The 17,408-nt window shown below is 37.3% G+C and overlaps 1 protein-coding gene across 1 annotated transcript; it reads left to right on the top strand.

The window, feature by feature from the left end:
- The first annotated feature begins 1,181 nt into the window (after positions 1 to 1,181).
- On the top strand, positions 1,182 to 8,057 carry oprd1 (opioid receptor, delta 1). Its single transcript, XM_015380755.1, has 3 exons — positions 1,182 to 1,484; positions 4,976 to 5,331; positions 5,510 to 8,057. The coding sequence occupies exons 1-3, from the start codon at positions 1,240 to 1,242 to the stop codon at positions 6,037 to 6,039; spliced, it is 1,131 nt and encodes a 376-aa protein (XP_015236241.1). The 5' UTR covers positions 1,182 to 1,239; the 3' UTR covers positions 6,040 to 8,057.
- Positions 8,058 to 17,408: the final 9,351 nt, after the last annotated feature.

The raw sequence follows: 17,408 nt of genomic DNA, 5'->3' as shown, positions 1-17,408 counted from the left end.
TAATTTCAAGGCACTGACTGACTGGTGAAAACAGCCCATCCTCCAATGAAGCCCCATTAGATCCACAATTCAGCGCAGACATGTTTGATCAAGCTGTTAGGGGATATTTTACTCAGAGCAGGTGCCTGTTTGGTGAGCTGCTTTGTAGACAGTGGGAAGGAAATAAAATGTGAACTGTTGGAGCAAATATGATTAAGTAGATGCTGAAAATGGTTGCACTATTTTTTCAGTGTACATTAGGAAAACAATGTATTTCAAAGATCTGTAGATTTTCTTATTTTCTAATTGCACTTTTTGTTGTAGATTTTCATGAAAGTTTTTCAGTGTATTACAGCCAATTACTAATCTATTAATTGAAAAGAGATTAACTCTGAAAAAATGAGATAGGTTCTTTTAAAATTCGTAATGAACGCATAACCTCTGGAGTGAAGGATGTTCTGTACTGGGATTCTGCCCTTAATACATTTTTTATGGACTTAGCTGTATGGTATGGCATTAATCAACATGTACTTTAAATCCTACCTGAAAGTAAGACTATATCATAGCCTCTAAGCTCACGTTTCTCTCCTGGATGAAGCAAATTATAAAATTTCTGCCATTTTTTGTTTCCCTATAGGTGGCTGCACTCCCTTGGGCTTAGTGCTGCTGATTGCTTGCTCAAACAGGGAAAGCTCGATTCAGTGGGCTGACCTTATAATACAAGTATAACCTTCTGCATTATAGATTAAATTTGAATCAAATGTATTGAATCTGGACTGTCAGTGCAATCAAAATCATTTGATTATAGAAAGCATTCAGACATAAATTGGATCAGTTTGTCTAGTTAATCATATTGGGATGCCGTCTGATGTGAATTGGCGCTATCGGCTAAAAATGACCAAAATACATTTATTTGAAAAATGAAATAAATCTGATTTTAAAATATTTGTTGCATATTTCTTTATTCTCTGCAAATGGGCTATAGTAGTGTTTTAGAAAAGATGCAAAAATCATCTTCTCTTGTGATCTTGGAAGCCTGTTGCCTTCTTTTGAATCGTGCACCAATGCGCGCTGCGGCTGGGAGCGCGCACGGACGCACGGAGAGGCGCGAGCAGGAGAGAGACACAAGTCCAGCATCCTCCATATCTCTCCTCTCACAGAACTGTTTTGTTGTGCGCTCCTGAACACCTGCCGTGGGGGAGAAAAAAAAGGCAAACAACTAAGATTTCTCTGCTCGTTGAAACTCTCACTTCAGTTGTGATGGAGTTCCCAACAGTTCCTTCAGAGGACTTTCGGGAGGTCTATTCCGTATCTGTCATTCCTTATTTGAATGCAACATTCCTGGAGGATCTGCTGACTGAGTCCTCTAAAAGCAACCAAACCAGCGGAGTCCAAGCCAGAAACACCACAGGTCTCATCATCGCAGTCTGCATCACGGCTCTCTACTCTCTCATCTGTGTGTTAGGACTGCTTGGGAACGTGCTTGTTATGTACGGAGTGATCCGGTAAGCAGACCTGTCACCATTTAAATGAATAAAAAATCAAAGGTGATTCAATTTATTTATTAATTGTTTTGTTTGTTTGATTGATATAAATCATTATTGTCCAGGAAAAAAAGAAAAAAGCAGTAGGGTTGATCACTTTCATTTATAATTGATTAAAACAACTATTTACCAACTTAGGACATTTGATAGGGATTGGTATAAAATCTATTTTCATTCCCTTATATTCAATATGGGTGTTCTATGGCAAGCAATTTGTTGAAATACTTGATGTTCTATTTAGGGCTGAAACAATTCATCAGATTAATCGTGATTAATCGACTACTGAAATAATTGTCAACTAGTCTAGTAATTGATTAATCATTAGTTGGAGTATAGAGACTATAAAACATGCCTTTATCTACAGAGCGACGCACTTAAAGCAGTAATTATTTTAAAATATAACAATATGTGAGATAAAAGATCAAAAAATGAAAAACAAAAGACATTTTCGTTCATCAATATGCTCCATCCAGAATTCCGTGGAAAAGCTTCAGTTTTACCTGGTTTCATTTCGTAAAAATCTTCTTTAAGGAACCTTTGACTATCTGATTATTAATAGATTAATCGAAAAAACAATTGACAGCTTAATTGATTTGCAAAATAATCGTTACGTGCGGCCATAGTTCTAGTATTTAATCATTACACTACACTAATTAGACACTAGCACTGCGCTGGCAGAACTCCTATTACTGGTTACACTATATATAGTGCCACAAATGTCCAAACTGGCAGGCTATCGTAGTTAAGAGCTCACATTTTGGTTGCTCTCTACTGAAATTAACCCAGACATTTGTAGTAATAAGCAAAAAAAAAAAAAAAGAAGTTGTTACCTAATGCAACTTTTCATGCACACTGGTTAACTATTTAACATTATTGCACCGCTTACCTACTTTGCCCCAATAAATTGTTAAACTCTTGACATGTAAGCCTAAAGCAGCATTACTAATTAAGTAGCATCCATTTGCCAGCTACTATAGTTCACTAGTTCAGGTTCTCAGTTCACTTGTCAACAACTTTTCCCTTTTTGGTTGCATGGCTTTACTACTAAGGCTTATGTTTAACTATGGAGGATTTCAAACTCTGAGGCCAAAGCTTTTGTTTCCAGTAAAGTAGTGTGCAGTTTTTGTTTTCTTTGTTGTGCCAGTTCACAATAAATCAAATTAAAATAAAATAATCAGTTAGTTAACTTGGTAAGCTCTTTTTTTTTTTCAATATGTTTCATGCTGGGGTCGGGGAAATTAACAAATTTACGATTCAGTAATGAGTTGAGAAACTTGAGTTGATGATGAGATTTATTAGGGTCTAATTGTAACTTGTTTAGTAATCAGTTGGTTTGGTTTAGTTATTAAGAAACTGTCATGAAGCCTGTTTATTTTGACGTTTATGCTTCTAGTTTGGCACTTCAGACTTACTATTGAATGGGCAAAAGAACCATTATCAGCAACTGATGCTACTATTATATATTTTTCTTAAGCAGGAAAACATCATGGCAGTTCTGCTGTAACAGCCAAAAGCTCTTGCTTGGCACACATAAACATACCTTCAGATTTACAACAGCAGAGGGGAGGGGAGGAAGCACCCTGTGATCTAGTTTCATGTTCAAATGACTTTACTGAGCCAATTAGTCCTGTTAGCAACAGCAGTGAAGACAGGGAACAAATGTATTAACCTTCAAAGGCAATAACAGGCATCTTACATTCTGAATCCGATTGTTTTAGATCAGAATTATTGTGGGTTAAATAAATGAGCACAATGTAATGTCAAAGTTTGTTTCAATCATAAACTTTGCATCCGACAGGAGATGGAACAGACCTCTGCCACAAAATGATAAGAAAATATCCAAATGTATATTTAAAAAAATAATGTTCACCTGATGATATTTACATTTAAACAATTGAAAAATGATTTACAGCCTGCTCAATCAAAATGTTTTTCAATAAAGCAGTCTCTTATGCTTTACAATCTCTCAAGTTTCTGGTAGTTTTGATTATTTACTTTTATGCAGTGAGCTTCAAGTCTAATGTGACTGGAAGCCTCTTAATCTTTCGCTCTCTCAAAAGCCGGGGTCTCCAGCTTCACTCCTCCAGAACTATTACCCTTTAACTTTTAAGTTTTTTCCTAGCTCTAATGCATGGAAGAGGCTGTTGGATCAAATAATTTATTATCTGCTCAGCCTTGCCAAACAGTTTGATAAAAGCCTAGAAATGAGTTACTCATTTTATTCCGGTTTGGTAGAGCAAGAACACATCCATAAACTGAAGGGCAGTAGCTCTTGAGGACTGGAAATTTAGGCTTTAATGGTATATTTGATATCTGATTTCATATGTATAGCTTTTCCTATCACACCTTCTCCTTCCACTCAATGTTCCATCAAAAGGCAATCATACAGCACAGATTTTTCAGCAGGTAGCCTTTTTGGCCTTTTTCTCCTCTCCTTGTGGATGGCATTCAAATCCTCATGATTGTGAGAAACTGTAAGAGTTTTGTATCAGATATGCTTTTTTGACATGTTTTCAATGTTAGAAGATATAACCTTCGATCATTAAAATTCAGGGGAAAAAAAGTAAAAAGTACAACTACACTGTATTGCATGACACTACTTCCTGTGTGATCTTGTCTGCAAGGCCCCATCATTGAGGAGGCTTACAGAAGAGGTGTGTCTCCGCCCAACCTGTCAAAACACATTTTTTTCTTTGCGAGGAGAAAATCAGTATGATGTCATAGATAGTTTCGAGAAGCGCAGCCATCCTCGAGCGTGGCCGCTGGATAGAAAATCGTGCATGGGGTGAGATCCGAGCACGATCCATAGCACACGTGGAAGGAGCTGGCGTGCGCAGAGAGCGATTTTCTCCTCTCGAAGCAGCAGTTTCATGCGCAACTGTGATTTTTTTGTGCCATGGTAGATAAACCATGCGCGGATGTTTTGAAATAAATGTGAAGCCATACATATGTTTCTGTCTTTGAGTTAAATTACTGCTATAAAGGGCTTTTCACTGACATTACAAGTTGTGAAGACAGTCCTTGATAGTACATCCAGTCCCCCCACCAGAAAGGCATATAATCTTATTAGTGTTCATCTACTGTCATTAAAACAAACATTAATTTGGAAAAAGAAACAAAACACAGAATTAAGACAGCAAATCTGAAATCAAGATGATCCTCTGTTAGATTTCTCTGTTCTAGTAGACTCATGTCATTTCAATCAGGCTTCCACACTCATTTCTGAGGTTTACAAAGGCTTCTGGGCATGTATGGCACTTGAGCTACGAATCCTATCTTATTAGATGCTTTTTAAATCAAAGATTTTGTTTTCCAGTAAAATGATTAAAAGCAATAACTGTTTGAATATTTTATGTGAATTGATGCAGCTAATGAAGCATCCGTGCTTTTCAGCAAATGCTTCTTACTTCTAATTCTAATAAATTCCTTGACTTCTCTTCCAAACAAACCAGGTACACCAAGATGAAGACCGCCACCAACATATACATCTTCAACCTAGCTTTGGCCGACGCCCTGGCCACCAGCACCCTCCCCTTCCAGAGTGCCAAATACTTGATGAACACTTGGCCTTTTGGGGAGCTCCTGTGCAAAGTGGTCATCGCTATTGACTACTACAACATGTTCACCAGCATCTTTACCCTCACCATGATGAGTGTTGACCGCTACATTGCTGTGTGCCATCCGGTGAAAGCCCTGGATTTCCGGACGCCTGCCAAAGCGAAGGTCATCAATGTTTGTATCTGGATCCTGTCCTCTGTTGTTGGAGTGCCAGTGATGATCATGGCTGCTACCAGGGTGACGGATAAAGGTGAGAAGAAATAAACAACGAAAATTCTGCTTTATTAAAAACTTTCTGTATCACTAGAGCTGTAAGTGTTGATTTCAGGCAGTTCACACACCAGGAAGGGTGATTTGAACTGGGTTATTAACTAAATTAGCCTCTGCACATGGCCTCCTATTAAAGCTCTAATTGTTCGCCCCCCCAGGTAACACTGCCTGCATGCTCAGATTTCCTGAGCCTGAATGGTACTGGGATACAGTGATGAAAATCTGTGTGTTCATTTTTGCCTTCGTGGTTCCCGTCCTCGTCATCACCATCTGCTACGGCCTGATGATCCTGCGGCTGAAGAATGTCCGGATCCTGTCCGGCTCCAAGGAGAAGGACAGGAACTTACGGCGCATCACTCGCATGGTTCTGGTGGTCGTGGCAGCTTTCATCGTCTGCTGGACACCCATCCACATCTTCATCATCGTAAAGACGATTGTGGAGATCAACCACAAGAATCTGCTGGTGATGGCCAGTTGGCATCTATGCATTGCCCTGGGCTACACAAACAGCAGTCTAAACCCCATGCTGTATGCTTTTCTGGATGAGAATTTCAAGAGATGCTTCAAGGATTTCTGTCTGCCGTATCGCTCCCGCTCTGAGCAGAGCAGCTTCTCCAGGGCGCGGAATAGTGCAAGGGAGCCTGTATCTGTTTGTGTGCCTGCAGGGGTGCAGAGGGCGCCTGGCTGACTAAGCGTGGATCAGTCAGATGAGGAAGGGGGTCAGGATGGACTGCTGACTGATGACACACAGTTCTCAACCACAGGAGTCTGATTCTTTGACCTTCAAATGAACAGTAAATAGAGTTTCAGAAGATCTTAGAAATATGCGAGTGCCTCTAGTCAAGGAATCTTAAGAAACCAGTTTTTCCTCTTGAGCTCTGCATGAGATGCTAATTTAATTTAGGAAAAATGTGGGAATAAACTAAAAAGCTAGTATTTTAGTTCCTTTTTATAGAGGATTATTTTTTAAAGTCCAGTAAGTTTTAGTTTCACAAAGCCAGAGATCAATATAAGGGGGCAGTGATTGACCATAACATAACATCAAGACTCTAGTAATCTAGAAATGCACAGGTTTGCGGTTAAATGTTATATGGTATCTGATTTTTAATGTCCAAGAGTTACTTTTTCTTCTGGAAGTTGTAGGGACCTGTAAAGGATGGAGGACTTCAAAGCGGTTTAATTGGACAGTATCAGGATCACTTTGTTTTCAAATGTAATCATATTTTTAATAGATGTCTTAAGAACAATCAAAAGCTGTAAACTAGGTAGTAGCTTCAAGTGAAATCTTTTTTTAAAAATGCCATTCGTGTTTATTCTGATCTTATATTTGAATAAAACAAAATCAGTTCCTTAAAAAAATAGATCAAACAAAATAAAAAGACATAAATAGAGAACATGTTCGCTCTGGAGAGTTTTGTCTAACACTGTCATTATACAAATCTTAGATAGAGTTTAGTTGTGTAATAATTTATCATAATTGAAAAAAAAGGAAAGAACATTTTTTAAGCTCTCTGGAGAAACCCCAGATATGTAACATCATGTGAATGTAAGACATTTTATGTACTATATTTAGATTTACTGAATGTATTCAGCTCTGTGACACAGAAGCAGTGCCGTCATGAATGCATAGCAATCACCTGTCAGCTCTCCTCAGCTTTACATAATGTAATATATATGGACTTGTAAGTTGTATTTATTAAGACGTATCAAGGATTGAGCAAAATTTAGTGCCAATGAAGACATAACTGAGGGGTTGCCATATTTAACATTGTGTACCATATAAAATGAAAAGATAGGATATTATAATAGCTAACTTTTATGGCAATGTGAATTATTTTTTGGCTTTTACTTAATCATGCTATTGAAACAGATGAGCTACAGCTGGGCAAACAAAGTGTTGTGAAATTTTTAATACTGTAAATATGCATTTTCTAGCTTAAAAATAATAATTTCATTCACAGTTACATGTTTGTATTATTGGTGTGTCCGTAGCTGATAGGAAAGTATTTAAACTCAGCACAAAAAGTACAACATTTGTGGTTGATTCATTATTTGAGTCATGAAAATAAATCTTATTCTCTTGAAAACTTGGCGGAAAACACATTTAGGGGTTTGGAAGTAGAGCTGATCCCATGAAAAACTACTAAATCCTCTGCAGCTGTCAGTAATTCTCTTTTTGGTTTGGTTTATGGGACTAGAGGCTTAAAGTTTGAAGAAATAAAAACTTCTGATTATTCAGCCATTTCTCATTTGATCAAAATGGGATCTTGTTGTGTGTAAGGAATTTTATACTGCCTCCAAAGCCTTGAACACCCACCCTTTAGTGCTGGAAAGCATCGAATTAAAAACAAAGACGTTCTGCTTGCTTTCCAATAAAAGCTCACTGATAGGACTGAATTGCACTAGAAGACAGAGGGAGGCATTATCTATCTTTCTTTCTAGTTTTTGTTTCAAAATAGTAATTCTTTTACAGAGGGAAACTATGTTTGATCTGTAAAAATGCAGTATCTGTTTACACATTACATGTTATACAATATTTGTAGTAATATATTATATTTACTGCTTTTGTCTGTGGTCTTTTAATCTAGGAAAACTGACACAGCCTTTTTCTGATGCTTCTATTTTAAGATATTGGTGGACAGTAGTTTAATCATGTATTTCCTTTTCTGTGATATTTGTAACTTATCCTTTGAACAAACAAGTTGTGTGAGAGCTTCTTGTGAAATTGGTTGAGTTTGTACAGAAGTGTGTACAAATGGTAAATAAATAAGACATGACTCAATAATACAGTCAGGCTGGTGAGATTTATGATGTCCAAAAGAAAATCATATTTAGATTTTTTTCATTTTTAGTGAGAAATAATCTTTTAAGAATAAATCAAAAGGCATCTTTCCATTTTGCATTAGATTTCTATTTATCAGCGGCTAGATGGTTCATTAATCATAAAAGATACATATATTTTTTTCCTTTTTATCTCAATCACAAATTGATTTATGATAGCACATGGAAAAGCATGCATGGGCTTTTAAAGAGTTTGACAAATAAAAATCCAAAAGAGCAGCGTACACCTATATTTACTGTTTTGGGGTTAGTATATATAATTTATAAGTTATCTGGATAGCTAGTTTTCTGGTTATATCCATAGTTATCTGGATAACAGTTTTGCAAACATAGAGACAAAAATCAAAATGTTTTCTCCAACAAAATCATTTCAGTAAGATAGAATATGCCATAAATCCATGTCTGAGTCACTCCAGCACCTGCATACTATGCTTTTAGTTCTGTTATATTGTCTTCCAGGACTGCAATATTTATAGCTCCAACTTCTCCTCTCAGCAGCTTTTCTGTCCTTGCTAAACAAAGACTTCTGCACACTCTTTCCTGTAATGCTGCCACTACTATGTTTTTAGAGTCAGATCCTGTCTTTAGTAACAAGTGACTTTAGTTTTCCACATAGATTGGAATATGGAATGACTGACACAAAGGTTTAGTTTGGGTAATATCATTTCCTGTGACTCCCATATGGCTTATGGCTTTCTTTCAACAACAATAGCTGCTTGCTTATCACTTCTCTATAGTAGCTTATTTTTTATGGACTTAGAAACTACGGTAATAACCGTTGAGTTTGTAAATTCTCTTTCATATGTTTTAGATCTCTGCTGCTCCTCCCCATGAATGTGCTTCTTTATATTGTTGAAATTTTAATTTCTAAAACGTGCTTGTTTTTCAATCAAATGATTTGCACTAAGATGAGCTGTTTTTTTCAGCTGGTGTATTTCCCAAATACACCATCAAGTGACTCATATGAGTCACTTGATTAACAACCTGATGTTATAATGGATGAAAAAGACAGAGAAGATAAAAGAAATGCTGCAGATTGACATGGGTGCCATTGTTTTTAAGTTTTCCTGTTAACAAACTTATTCACATGGGATTTTGATTGCATTTCTTATTTAATGGAAAAAGCAATTGTGTTGGTTTTTTTTCATATTGTTCTTGTTCTGGCTTTTCGAACTGAAGGAGGACTGCATGTCAGCAAATTTGTGGTTGTGCCATTTTCTTTCATTTTCATTGATAAATTGAAATCCGTTCAGGAGGCTGGCCTACTGTAGACAACTGTCAATTTGCTACTCGAGGGAAAGATTATTCAAATCTGACATTAACAAAAATTATTCAACAAAGCTGTTATCAAAGCATGATATAGTCATGGGTTTACTATAAAATTAATTTATGCATTTAACAGAGCAGTTAGATATGATATTATTATTATTATTTTAGTTAAGCTATAACCAAGAATTATGATTCAGAAACAACCCAATATGAAGCTTTCAACTGATTATTTGATTCTCATTTGAATTTGATGATTACAAACCAAAGGCAAATTGACACAGATAAAATGACATAATCCTTTCCTCACATGAAGATGAAATGATAACAGGAGGATTTTATGGAAGCATTTATTACTTCCAGCACATAATGTGTGAAATGTAACAGATGCAAGGTTACAGCCCACAGTGGACTTAGTGGCATGTTGTAATTGAAGCTTTCATGTAACACTGATGAGAACTGCTGAGTAAGTGCTACATAACCCAGAACTTAATATGCACCATAAGAGACATTATGATTATTAGATACTATGATGTGGGCTTGATATTTTCTGCAGCAAATGCTTGTAAAAGGAAAGGATTTGACTAAGGCTGAAAAACAAAAGGCTGTGAAGCATATTTTTTCGCTTGAGAAGAGCACAGGCTTGATATTGAACAGGCTTGCCATCTGCTAGCGGCCGTACCAGACTGCATGACATTAAGGATACTGCTGAAGTGAAGCCTAACCCATACATTTTATTCTTTAAAAAAATTAGAATTGCATTTTAATCTTTTTACTTAAACCATATATTTTCTACCTACAGAATATTTTGGCGAACCCACCATCTGGTGGATGACAGCTGTTAGGATCTGCTGTTTTATGTTCACATAGAGAGACCTTTTAGAAAAAAATACATTAAAAAAAAATTATATATATATATATATATAATTATACATATTCCCTGTCTAGGATGTAGTCCAGTGACCTCTTAATACATTAATTGAGGCATCATGTAGAGATTATGGTTCCATCTGATCAGAGTAGAATAACTGAAAACCACATTTATTTCTGTAATTAAAACTGAAACAGACATAAAGTGGTATATTTCTGTTATTTTGATGATTAAAGCTTCCAGCTAATTAGAATCTTGAAATTTGGTTTCTCTGATATTTAAAATGTCACTTAAGATGAAACAGTTTTTTTATGTAGAAATGTTGCCCAATGTACTGTACAATACATGCTATCAATACCTTGTCAGGCTCCGTTTTGCATGAAGTGCTGCATCATAGCAGCACGGCATAGATGCAATCAAAACAATGCTCTGCTGAGTGAAACCCCAGCATGCTTTAAAATCAGCCTTCAAGATATATGCTGTGTTTGGTCTGGGGTCTCTCATCTTCCAGATGTTTGTACTTTTGGCAGTGTGAACAGATCATGAGTCCTGCATCTCTGTTGATCTGATTACCTGGGCTTAATAAGACAAATCTGACTAATCTGCTGCAGTAACAGCAGATTAGTCATTTCTGTAAATTATCACTGACTGGGGAATCTTCCAATTGGACCTCAATTAATTTGGGTTCTATGACTCTCCACTCTTCATCCATACTCTGGAATGAACAAATTGAGCTTTAAAATGTACTTTCATATTGAAGAGGGCTTTAAAAAAAAAAAACTGAGCCAGGGTCCAGTCCTTTTTCTCATTGACAAGTGAATTCTCACTATCTTAATGGTTCATGAGTGACTTAAAACAGAAAAGAAGAGATGGAGCCAAGTGCGTAGCTCCTGAAGCTCCTATTCTAACTACAGGCTCTGTCATTAATATTGTTCAAACTTTTGATAGGCTTTTCCCAGGACTGCTTTTATCCTTCAGTTTTGTGCACTTATTTTATCACACGTTTTCCTTCCACTTAAAGGTATAGTGAAGGATGTTCTTTTTCCGCATGGATCATCAAAATAAGTGGTCCTCCTGTCAATGATTCTGGTGTTATGTTTACGTAAGACCGTCCTGTGTGCTTGTCTCTATTTTTACTTACCAGTGGTGAATCTGGAATAGAGGAAAAATTGCAAATCTTCTTTTGGAAAGTAAGCTTGTATGAGCGATGCAAACAGCAACTTTTAAACAGAGCGTGCACAAGCCAATTTCTCCTCATGCATGCTCTGTTTAAAAGTTGCTGTTTGTTTCACTGATACAAGCTCATGCACGCTCTTGTACACATTTAATAGGAGTTCCCTTTGGGGAACGGGTACAGGGTTGTGCATGGAGTGGAGAGGGTGTTTTGTTTTGTTTTTTATTTGTGAAGATCTTCCACTATACCTTTAAATTTGCTTAAATAGACCACTAATTGGAAAGCCAATTTCTTTCTCCCCCTTTTTTTTAAAAACTTGTCTCATGCTAAGTCAACAGTCTTTCCCATAACCTTATAGTCCCTAAAAAAACATTTAGTTTTAAAACCTTTTTAATGGTCTTATGCAACATTTTTATTTCCAAGGAACTTGAAATTCATTTTTTTCTTTCTTGTTTGGCATACAGTTAAAAATGAAAAGGAATAAAATATTTGACATGACATGTCTGTGCAATATAGAAGTTTCCCTCTTGAATGAATTTAACTCGATTACTTTCTGATGATATTCTGCTTTATAAAAATGCCTGACAGCTTATGCAACGCATGATATAAGCTCTTGCTTTAAACTTAAGCACTTTTATAGAAGGTAAAAATATCTCTCTGATAAACCAATTAGTGAAAAAGAAGTAGCACCTCTCCTCTTATGCCAACCAACCACCTCGTATGTGATATCCCTGAGAGTCGCCCTTGGCAAATCCTTTTATCACATCATACATCATAAGTCAGACTCCTGCTTAGCTGCTGCCTAACAAGAAGCATTTTATTCTAACCTGCCCAGCACAGCCCTTTGAAACTAATTACCACACAATCAATATGAGAGAGAAAAAAGTCCATCAGAGGGATGAGTCACACATCAGCATGTCCTCCTTTCACAGCTGCCGCTATACTACTGTGGCCTCCAGAGAAGCCTTCAACCCACGGGATGAACGGACAATCTATCAAGCAAATCACCAGTAATTACTGGTGCAGTTTGCAGGCGGTGGGGGACCTGCAGTTTAACAGCAAAAGACATGTTCATCTGCAAACGATCCCTATTTGTTTTCCGGCATACTTACTCACAGGAAGCATGTATTCTCAGAAAATACCATTAACGTGCCTCAGTCACAACAGCAGAGTATTTTTTAATGTTTAGATGATGGCTAATGCATGTGTAAAAGCAGAGGCATTTGTTGATTCCGTGTACTGAGAGGTAGCTGTTTGTTTATCAGACAGGAAGCGTGGCGATATTAACGGTTTAAACGCACAGGACGAATGTGTCCTGTGATGTGCCCTCGGATAACAAATAAACCCACGGATCATGTGTTTTATTCCCACCTGTAAAGCGCAAGCCGTAAAACAATGCTCGCCTAAAGAGGAATCCAGCCCACGCGTTTGATGAAAAAGTTGCGTGGGTTAAATGTTTTCTCATACAAACACAAACACACTCACTTAGCATTTCATCATAGCACTGATAGAAAAATGACAAGCGCTGAAGAAGTGGATTAGGAGGTTGACACTGATGGTTTCTATCAACCACTTTTTTTTGTGTATGTCTGCTATCACATGGATAGAATATAATGTCTTGCAAAAGTATTCATACCTGTGAATTTTTTTCAAATTTTGTCCCCTAAAAACCAAGATTCCATGGGTTTTAAGAAAATTGTATGTTATTAAATAACAAGTTAAAACAAATGACCCACAATGGGAAGATTGATGGAGCTAAGTGAAGGCAATACTGGAGTGGCTAAAGACTCGAGACTAGGGTAGAGGTTTACCTACAAATAGCACTAGATTTAAAGGTATAGTGGAGTAGATAAGCTCCACTTATTTTGCTCGTCCCCATTTTTACTTACTGGCGGTGGGTTTGACATAGTGGAAAAATTGCAAACCTTCTTTTGGAAAGTAAGCTTGTATGTCTTTCCGTAAAAATTAAAAAAAAAAACAATCCAATGGACTTAGTTTCCAAGATTTGAAGACGTTTCGCTTCCCCTCCAGGAAGCTTTCTCAATTCAAATGAGTTTGAGTCTTTATAGTGACAAGGCCTTGTGTTGCTTGGAAACATGCAAATTGAAACCGACGAGTGGGCCGTTTGGTTTCATTGTTAGCATGTAATATCCGAAACCTGTCTATGATTCTGAAGGTCGGTCATTAAAGGGGGGGATTGTCGTTAAAGGGGGGATTGTCTCCTGTAATACCTGAAACCTGTCTATGATTGTTAAGGGTTTGTCGTTAAGGAGGTATTGTTCACCGGCTGAAGAGAGGAGGCACTTTGTTTCTCTGTGATGGGGTAGGGGGTGTGGTGATATCTGGAAGGGATCATCTCTATAACTGAGGCCCCGTCCACACGAAGTCAAAACGAACACGAAATGCTGATATTTTCCAAAACGTTTGCCGTAAAGACGGAGACGTAAAATAAATGTGAGCGTCCACACGAATGCATGAAAACGCTGCAAAATGTATGCCAGGCCTGTAAGTGGCGCTGTGGTGCCAAAGCAAAAATAAGCGACGTAATTTTGGGCATGCGCACTAATATTTATACATGGTTGCCCTGCGGGTCCATTTTCGTGGTTCAGTCAAATTCAGGTGCTGAACTATGTCATCGATATTGCTCTGTTCTTCCTGGAGATATTCCAGAAGAAGAAGATTCTGTTGTAAGCCCGACAGCAGGGTGAGTAGCATTAGCAGCAACGGCGCCATTGTTGTTGTGATACTGTGTCGCGCATGCGTGTTTAGAGGCGACGCTATGACGCATGCGTGTAAAAAAAAAATATGCGGTTAGAGCGTAAAGATGGAAACGCGAAAACGGCGTTTCGAAATCTTCCCACTCTGAAGGCTGAATGAAAAAAAAGATTGTTTACAGACCCCCGAAACGCCGGCTTCATGTGGATGAGAGGCTGGTTTGGTGAAAAATTTGTGCGTTTAGGCCAGGGTTCGTCTTCGTGTGGACGGGGCCTGAGTTGTAAGTTTTTGGAAGCTGGAATCTGAGTCCACCACCGCTGTTTAAAGTTGTTTTTTCTCTCTTAACATAGATGGCTTCCTTCACGCCCCTCTCAAACCACCTATTTTCTTTATCTAGAATGTGAACACTCTGGTCCTCTGCTGATGAAGATTCTCAGTCATCCAGGTCATAGTCATTCCCTAAAACTTTTACGGAATGACTATGACCTGGATAACTGAGAATCTTCATCAGCATAAGCTTGTATGAGCGAAGCAAACAGCAACTTTTAACCAGAGCGTGCATGAGGAGAAATGGGCTCGTGCATGCTCTTGCAAGCGTTTAATAGGCGTTCCCTCTCAGGAGCGGGTGCAGGGTTGTGAATGTGCTTTTTTTTAAAGGGGAGAGGGTCAATCTTTTTTAAAAAAAAATCTTGAAAATCTTCCCCTATACATTTAATCTAATGTGCCATTGGGGCCTAGTCAAAGTCCAGACTTCCACCTAAAAAATAATTTTTGAGAATGAATGGTCTCCACCAAATGTGATTTTGAGCTCATATGCGAAGGAGAGAGTCAAAAAAGCTAGATCAAGGCTTAAAAGACTAACAGGTGTCACTTTAGGAGGTTTTATCAAGTATACGACTCACAATTACGAATAGAAAGACGCATAAAGAACGAAGATGTGTTACCTCTGAATGGAAGTGAATTCATTAGATTATATTTAAGGGTATCAGAATACAGAGGCCAGAAATGCTTGCTAAACATTTAAGATTTTCATTTGTAAATAATACACCATGTTCACTTTTCCTTCCACTTTACAGTCCTTTAAATAACATTCAGTTTGTTTTTCATGATGTTTGGAGTCAGCTTTCCTTTAGAAATTACTGTATTGTTAAATGATTTCCCCCAGCCTTACGATAACGAATGAAATTTGGCTCTGGTGCTAACATCGGCATATTTATGTTAAAGTATATGTTGACGCATTGATTAATGAACACTGTCTGTCCTAATTAGAAAAGAGAAAAAAAAAAAATCAAAAAGATCTCATTATGTTTTTTTATCTCTGTCTTTTTTCAATCTTTATTCTGTTGTCTCTGGTTGCCTTATTAGTTCTCTTTGTTTACTTGTTCCAGGTGTTTTCTATTTAATTTCTCTTGTGTATTTTTTTTTTTGTTTTTGGTTTTTGTTTTTTCTTTCCTGGTTATTTTTCCTCTTAGTTTTTGGTTGAGATTCTGTTTGTGATGATTTTCCCTGTTACCTCTGTGTTATGTTATTTTTTATTTAGCCAGACTCATCGCTGGATGGGTTCCAATAACCCTTGTTATTCTTAATAACTGCACCTGTGTTCAGCCATGCTTAACACGTCATTCCCCTGATCCATGCCCACATTTTTTTTATTTGTACCTCTTATTAAAATATCCTTGATTCACCATATGATTAAACATAAACTTCACTTATTAAATGAAACATAGTTGAGGAACTGTAATAGATATACATTTAAACAGCATGGTAATTAAATAAGCATCCATGCAATTTAAAAGCTTCCAAGTTACATACAATGAAACAAAAACTGCAATGCTTCTCTCCTTTATTAAATCAGTTATGAATGCCGACCCACACATGCAGCTTAGAGCCGAACGTATGCGTTCTGTAGTGGATCAGTTGGCTGCTGTGATTAATGGGACTTTGTCAGTTATTAGGATTGAATGAGCAGCAGTGCAGGTGCCGGAGATTTCTCAGTCTCCCTTCTGATTAGTCAAGAAGAACATTAGAGCCCACACTCATGATGACAAATCCATTTTCAGCCTGTGTGAATGAAAGGAACTAATCACAGGATTCCATTGCTGCCTTTCAGTGAGAAGGCCTGTTTTTAAGCTGGGAATGTTGGAGAGGTTTTTTTTTTTTTTCCCCAGCATTATAAATCACTAAATGCTCCTGCTATTTCAAAGCTTACAAAAGCATTCATCCTTGACACCTGTTAACCATTTAGAGCTGAAGTCTCTCAATAATTTGAAAAAAGTCAAAACCCGTATTTTTAAAATGCTGTTTGCTTCTCAGCTTTTGTTTTATGGAAGCCCTGCAGGTGCAGCTTCTGAACATGTATGTGAGATAGGAAAAGAAGAGCTCATTCATGAAAAAAAAAAAAAATCCAAAAAGTTATTAAGGTAAAAATGGTTACAGGAGGAAACTTCTGCAGTATAAGTTGTTGAATGATGCCCACTAAGAGGAGCGGCCAAGGTCTTTGACTAACAACCCACATAAACTGCTGCAGTTTCATCCATAAGGAAGCAAAGTACTAGAAAAATAATCTTTTAAAAATCTCAAGGTGTGCAAACATCAGTCTTTTGTTAAAGCTGAGCCCACATTTCTTGACCATCAGGGTACAGCACCATGCAAATAAACAACTGATGCTCTCAGACCAGTTCAGTGCTTCTAAATGTTAAATTAATGTGACACATCCTTCTGACGCTTGTTTTTACCTTGAGAACTCAGGAGTCCAACAGCGCATCCTCAGTCCAGCTGGTCAGATGAAAGGAAGAGGGGATGAGTGAATGCAATTCACTTTCACAAATGAGACTTTAGCTTTAATGCATGTGCTTGTACTGTCATTCATATCCTTTAAGCCTTTCTGTTGATTAAAATGCATGACTGTTTGTCTGGAATGCATGGTTTCCAATTGAAATGGACATAAAATGACTCGGAATTAAACTCTTGAGCACTTAAGATCAATACACTTACATTATTCTTTTTAAAGGCTCAACAGGACCTCATCTAGCTTTCATTAATGACCCTATAGCAGTGATGCTCAGTAGGCTTTATTCTAATGGAGAGTCGAAGACCACTTAAAGTGCATGTTTAAAACTTAAAGAAAATAGTTGGACTGGTGGTGAGCTAATAAAAAGCTAAATATATGTGTCTTATCCCCCTTAAGATA

This window comes from Cyprinodon variegatus, unplaced genomic scaffold (assembly GCF_000732505.1).
Source record: "Cyprinodon variegatus isolate N-32 unplaced genomic scaffold, C_variegatus-1.0 Scaffold221, whole genome shotgun sequence".
Lineage (NCBI taxonomy): Eukaryota > Metazoa > Chordata > Actinopteri > Cyprinodontiformes > Cyprinodontidae > Cyprinodon > Cyprinodon variegatus.
Note: the sequence above shows the minus strand (reverse complement) of the source record. Positions and strands in the feature narration are given on the sequence as shown.

What these genes read in the sequence shown, in the direction of transcription:
- oprd1 (XM_015380755.1), top strand. Translation starts at nt 1,240, where the DNA reads ATGGAGTTCCCAACAGTTCCTTCAGAGGACTTTCGGGAGGTCTATTCC. An exon ending in GTTATGTACGGAGTGATCCG is followed by an intron (nt 1,485 to 4,975) that starts GTAAGCAGACCT and finishes CAAACAAACCAG; the next exon opens with GTACACCAAGATGAAGACCG. An exon ending in TACCAGGGTGACGGATAAAG is followed by an intron (nt 5,332 to 5,509) that starts GTGAGAAGAAAT and finishes TCGCCCCCCCAG; the next exon opens with GTAACACTGCCTGCATGCTC.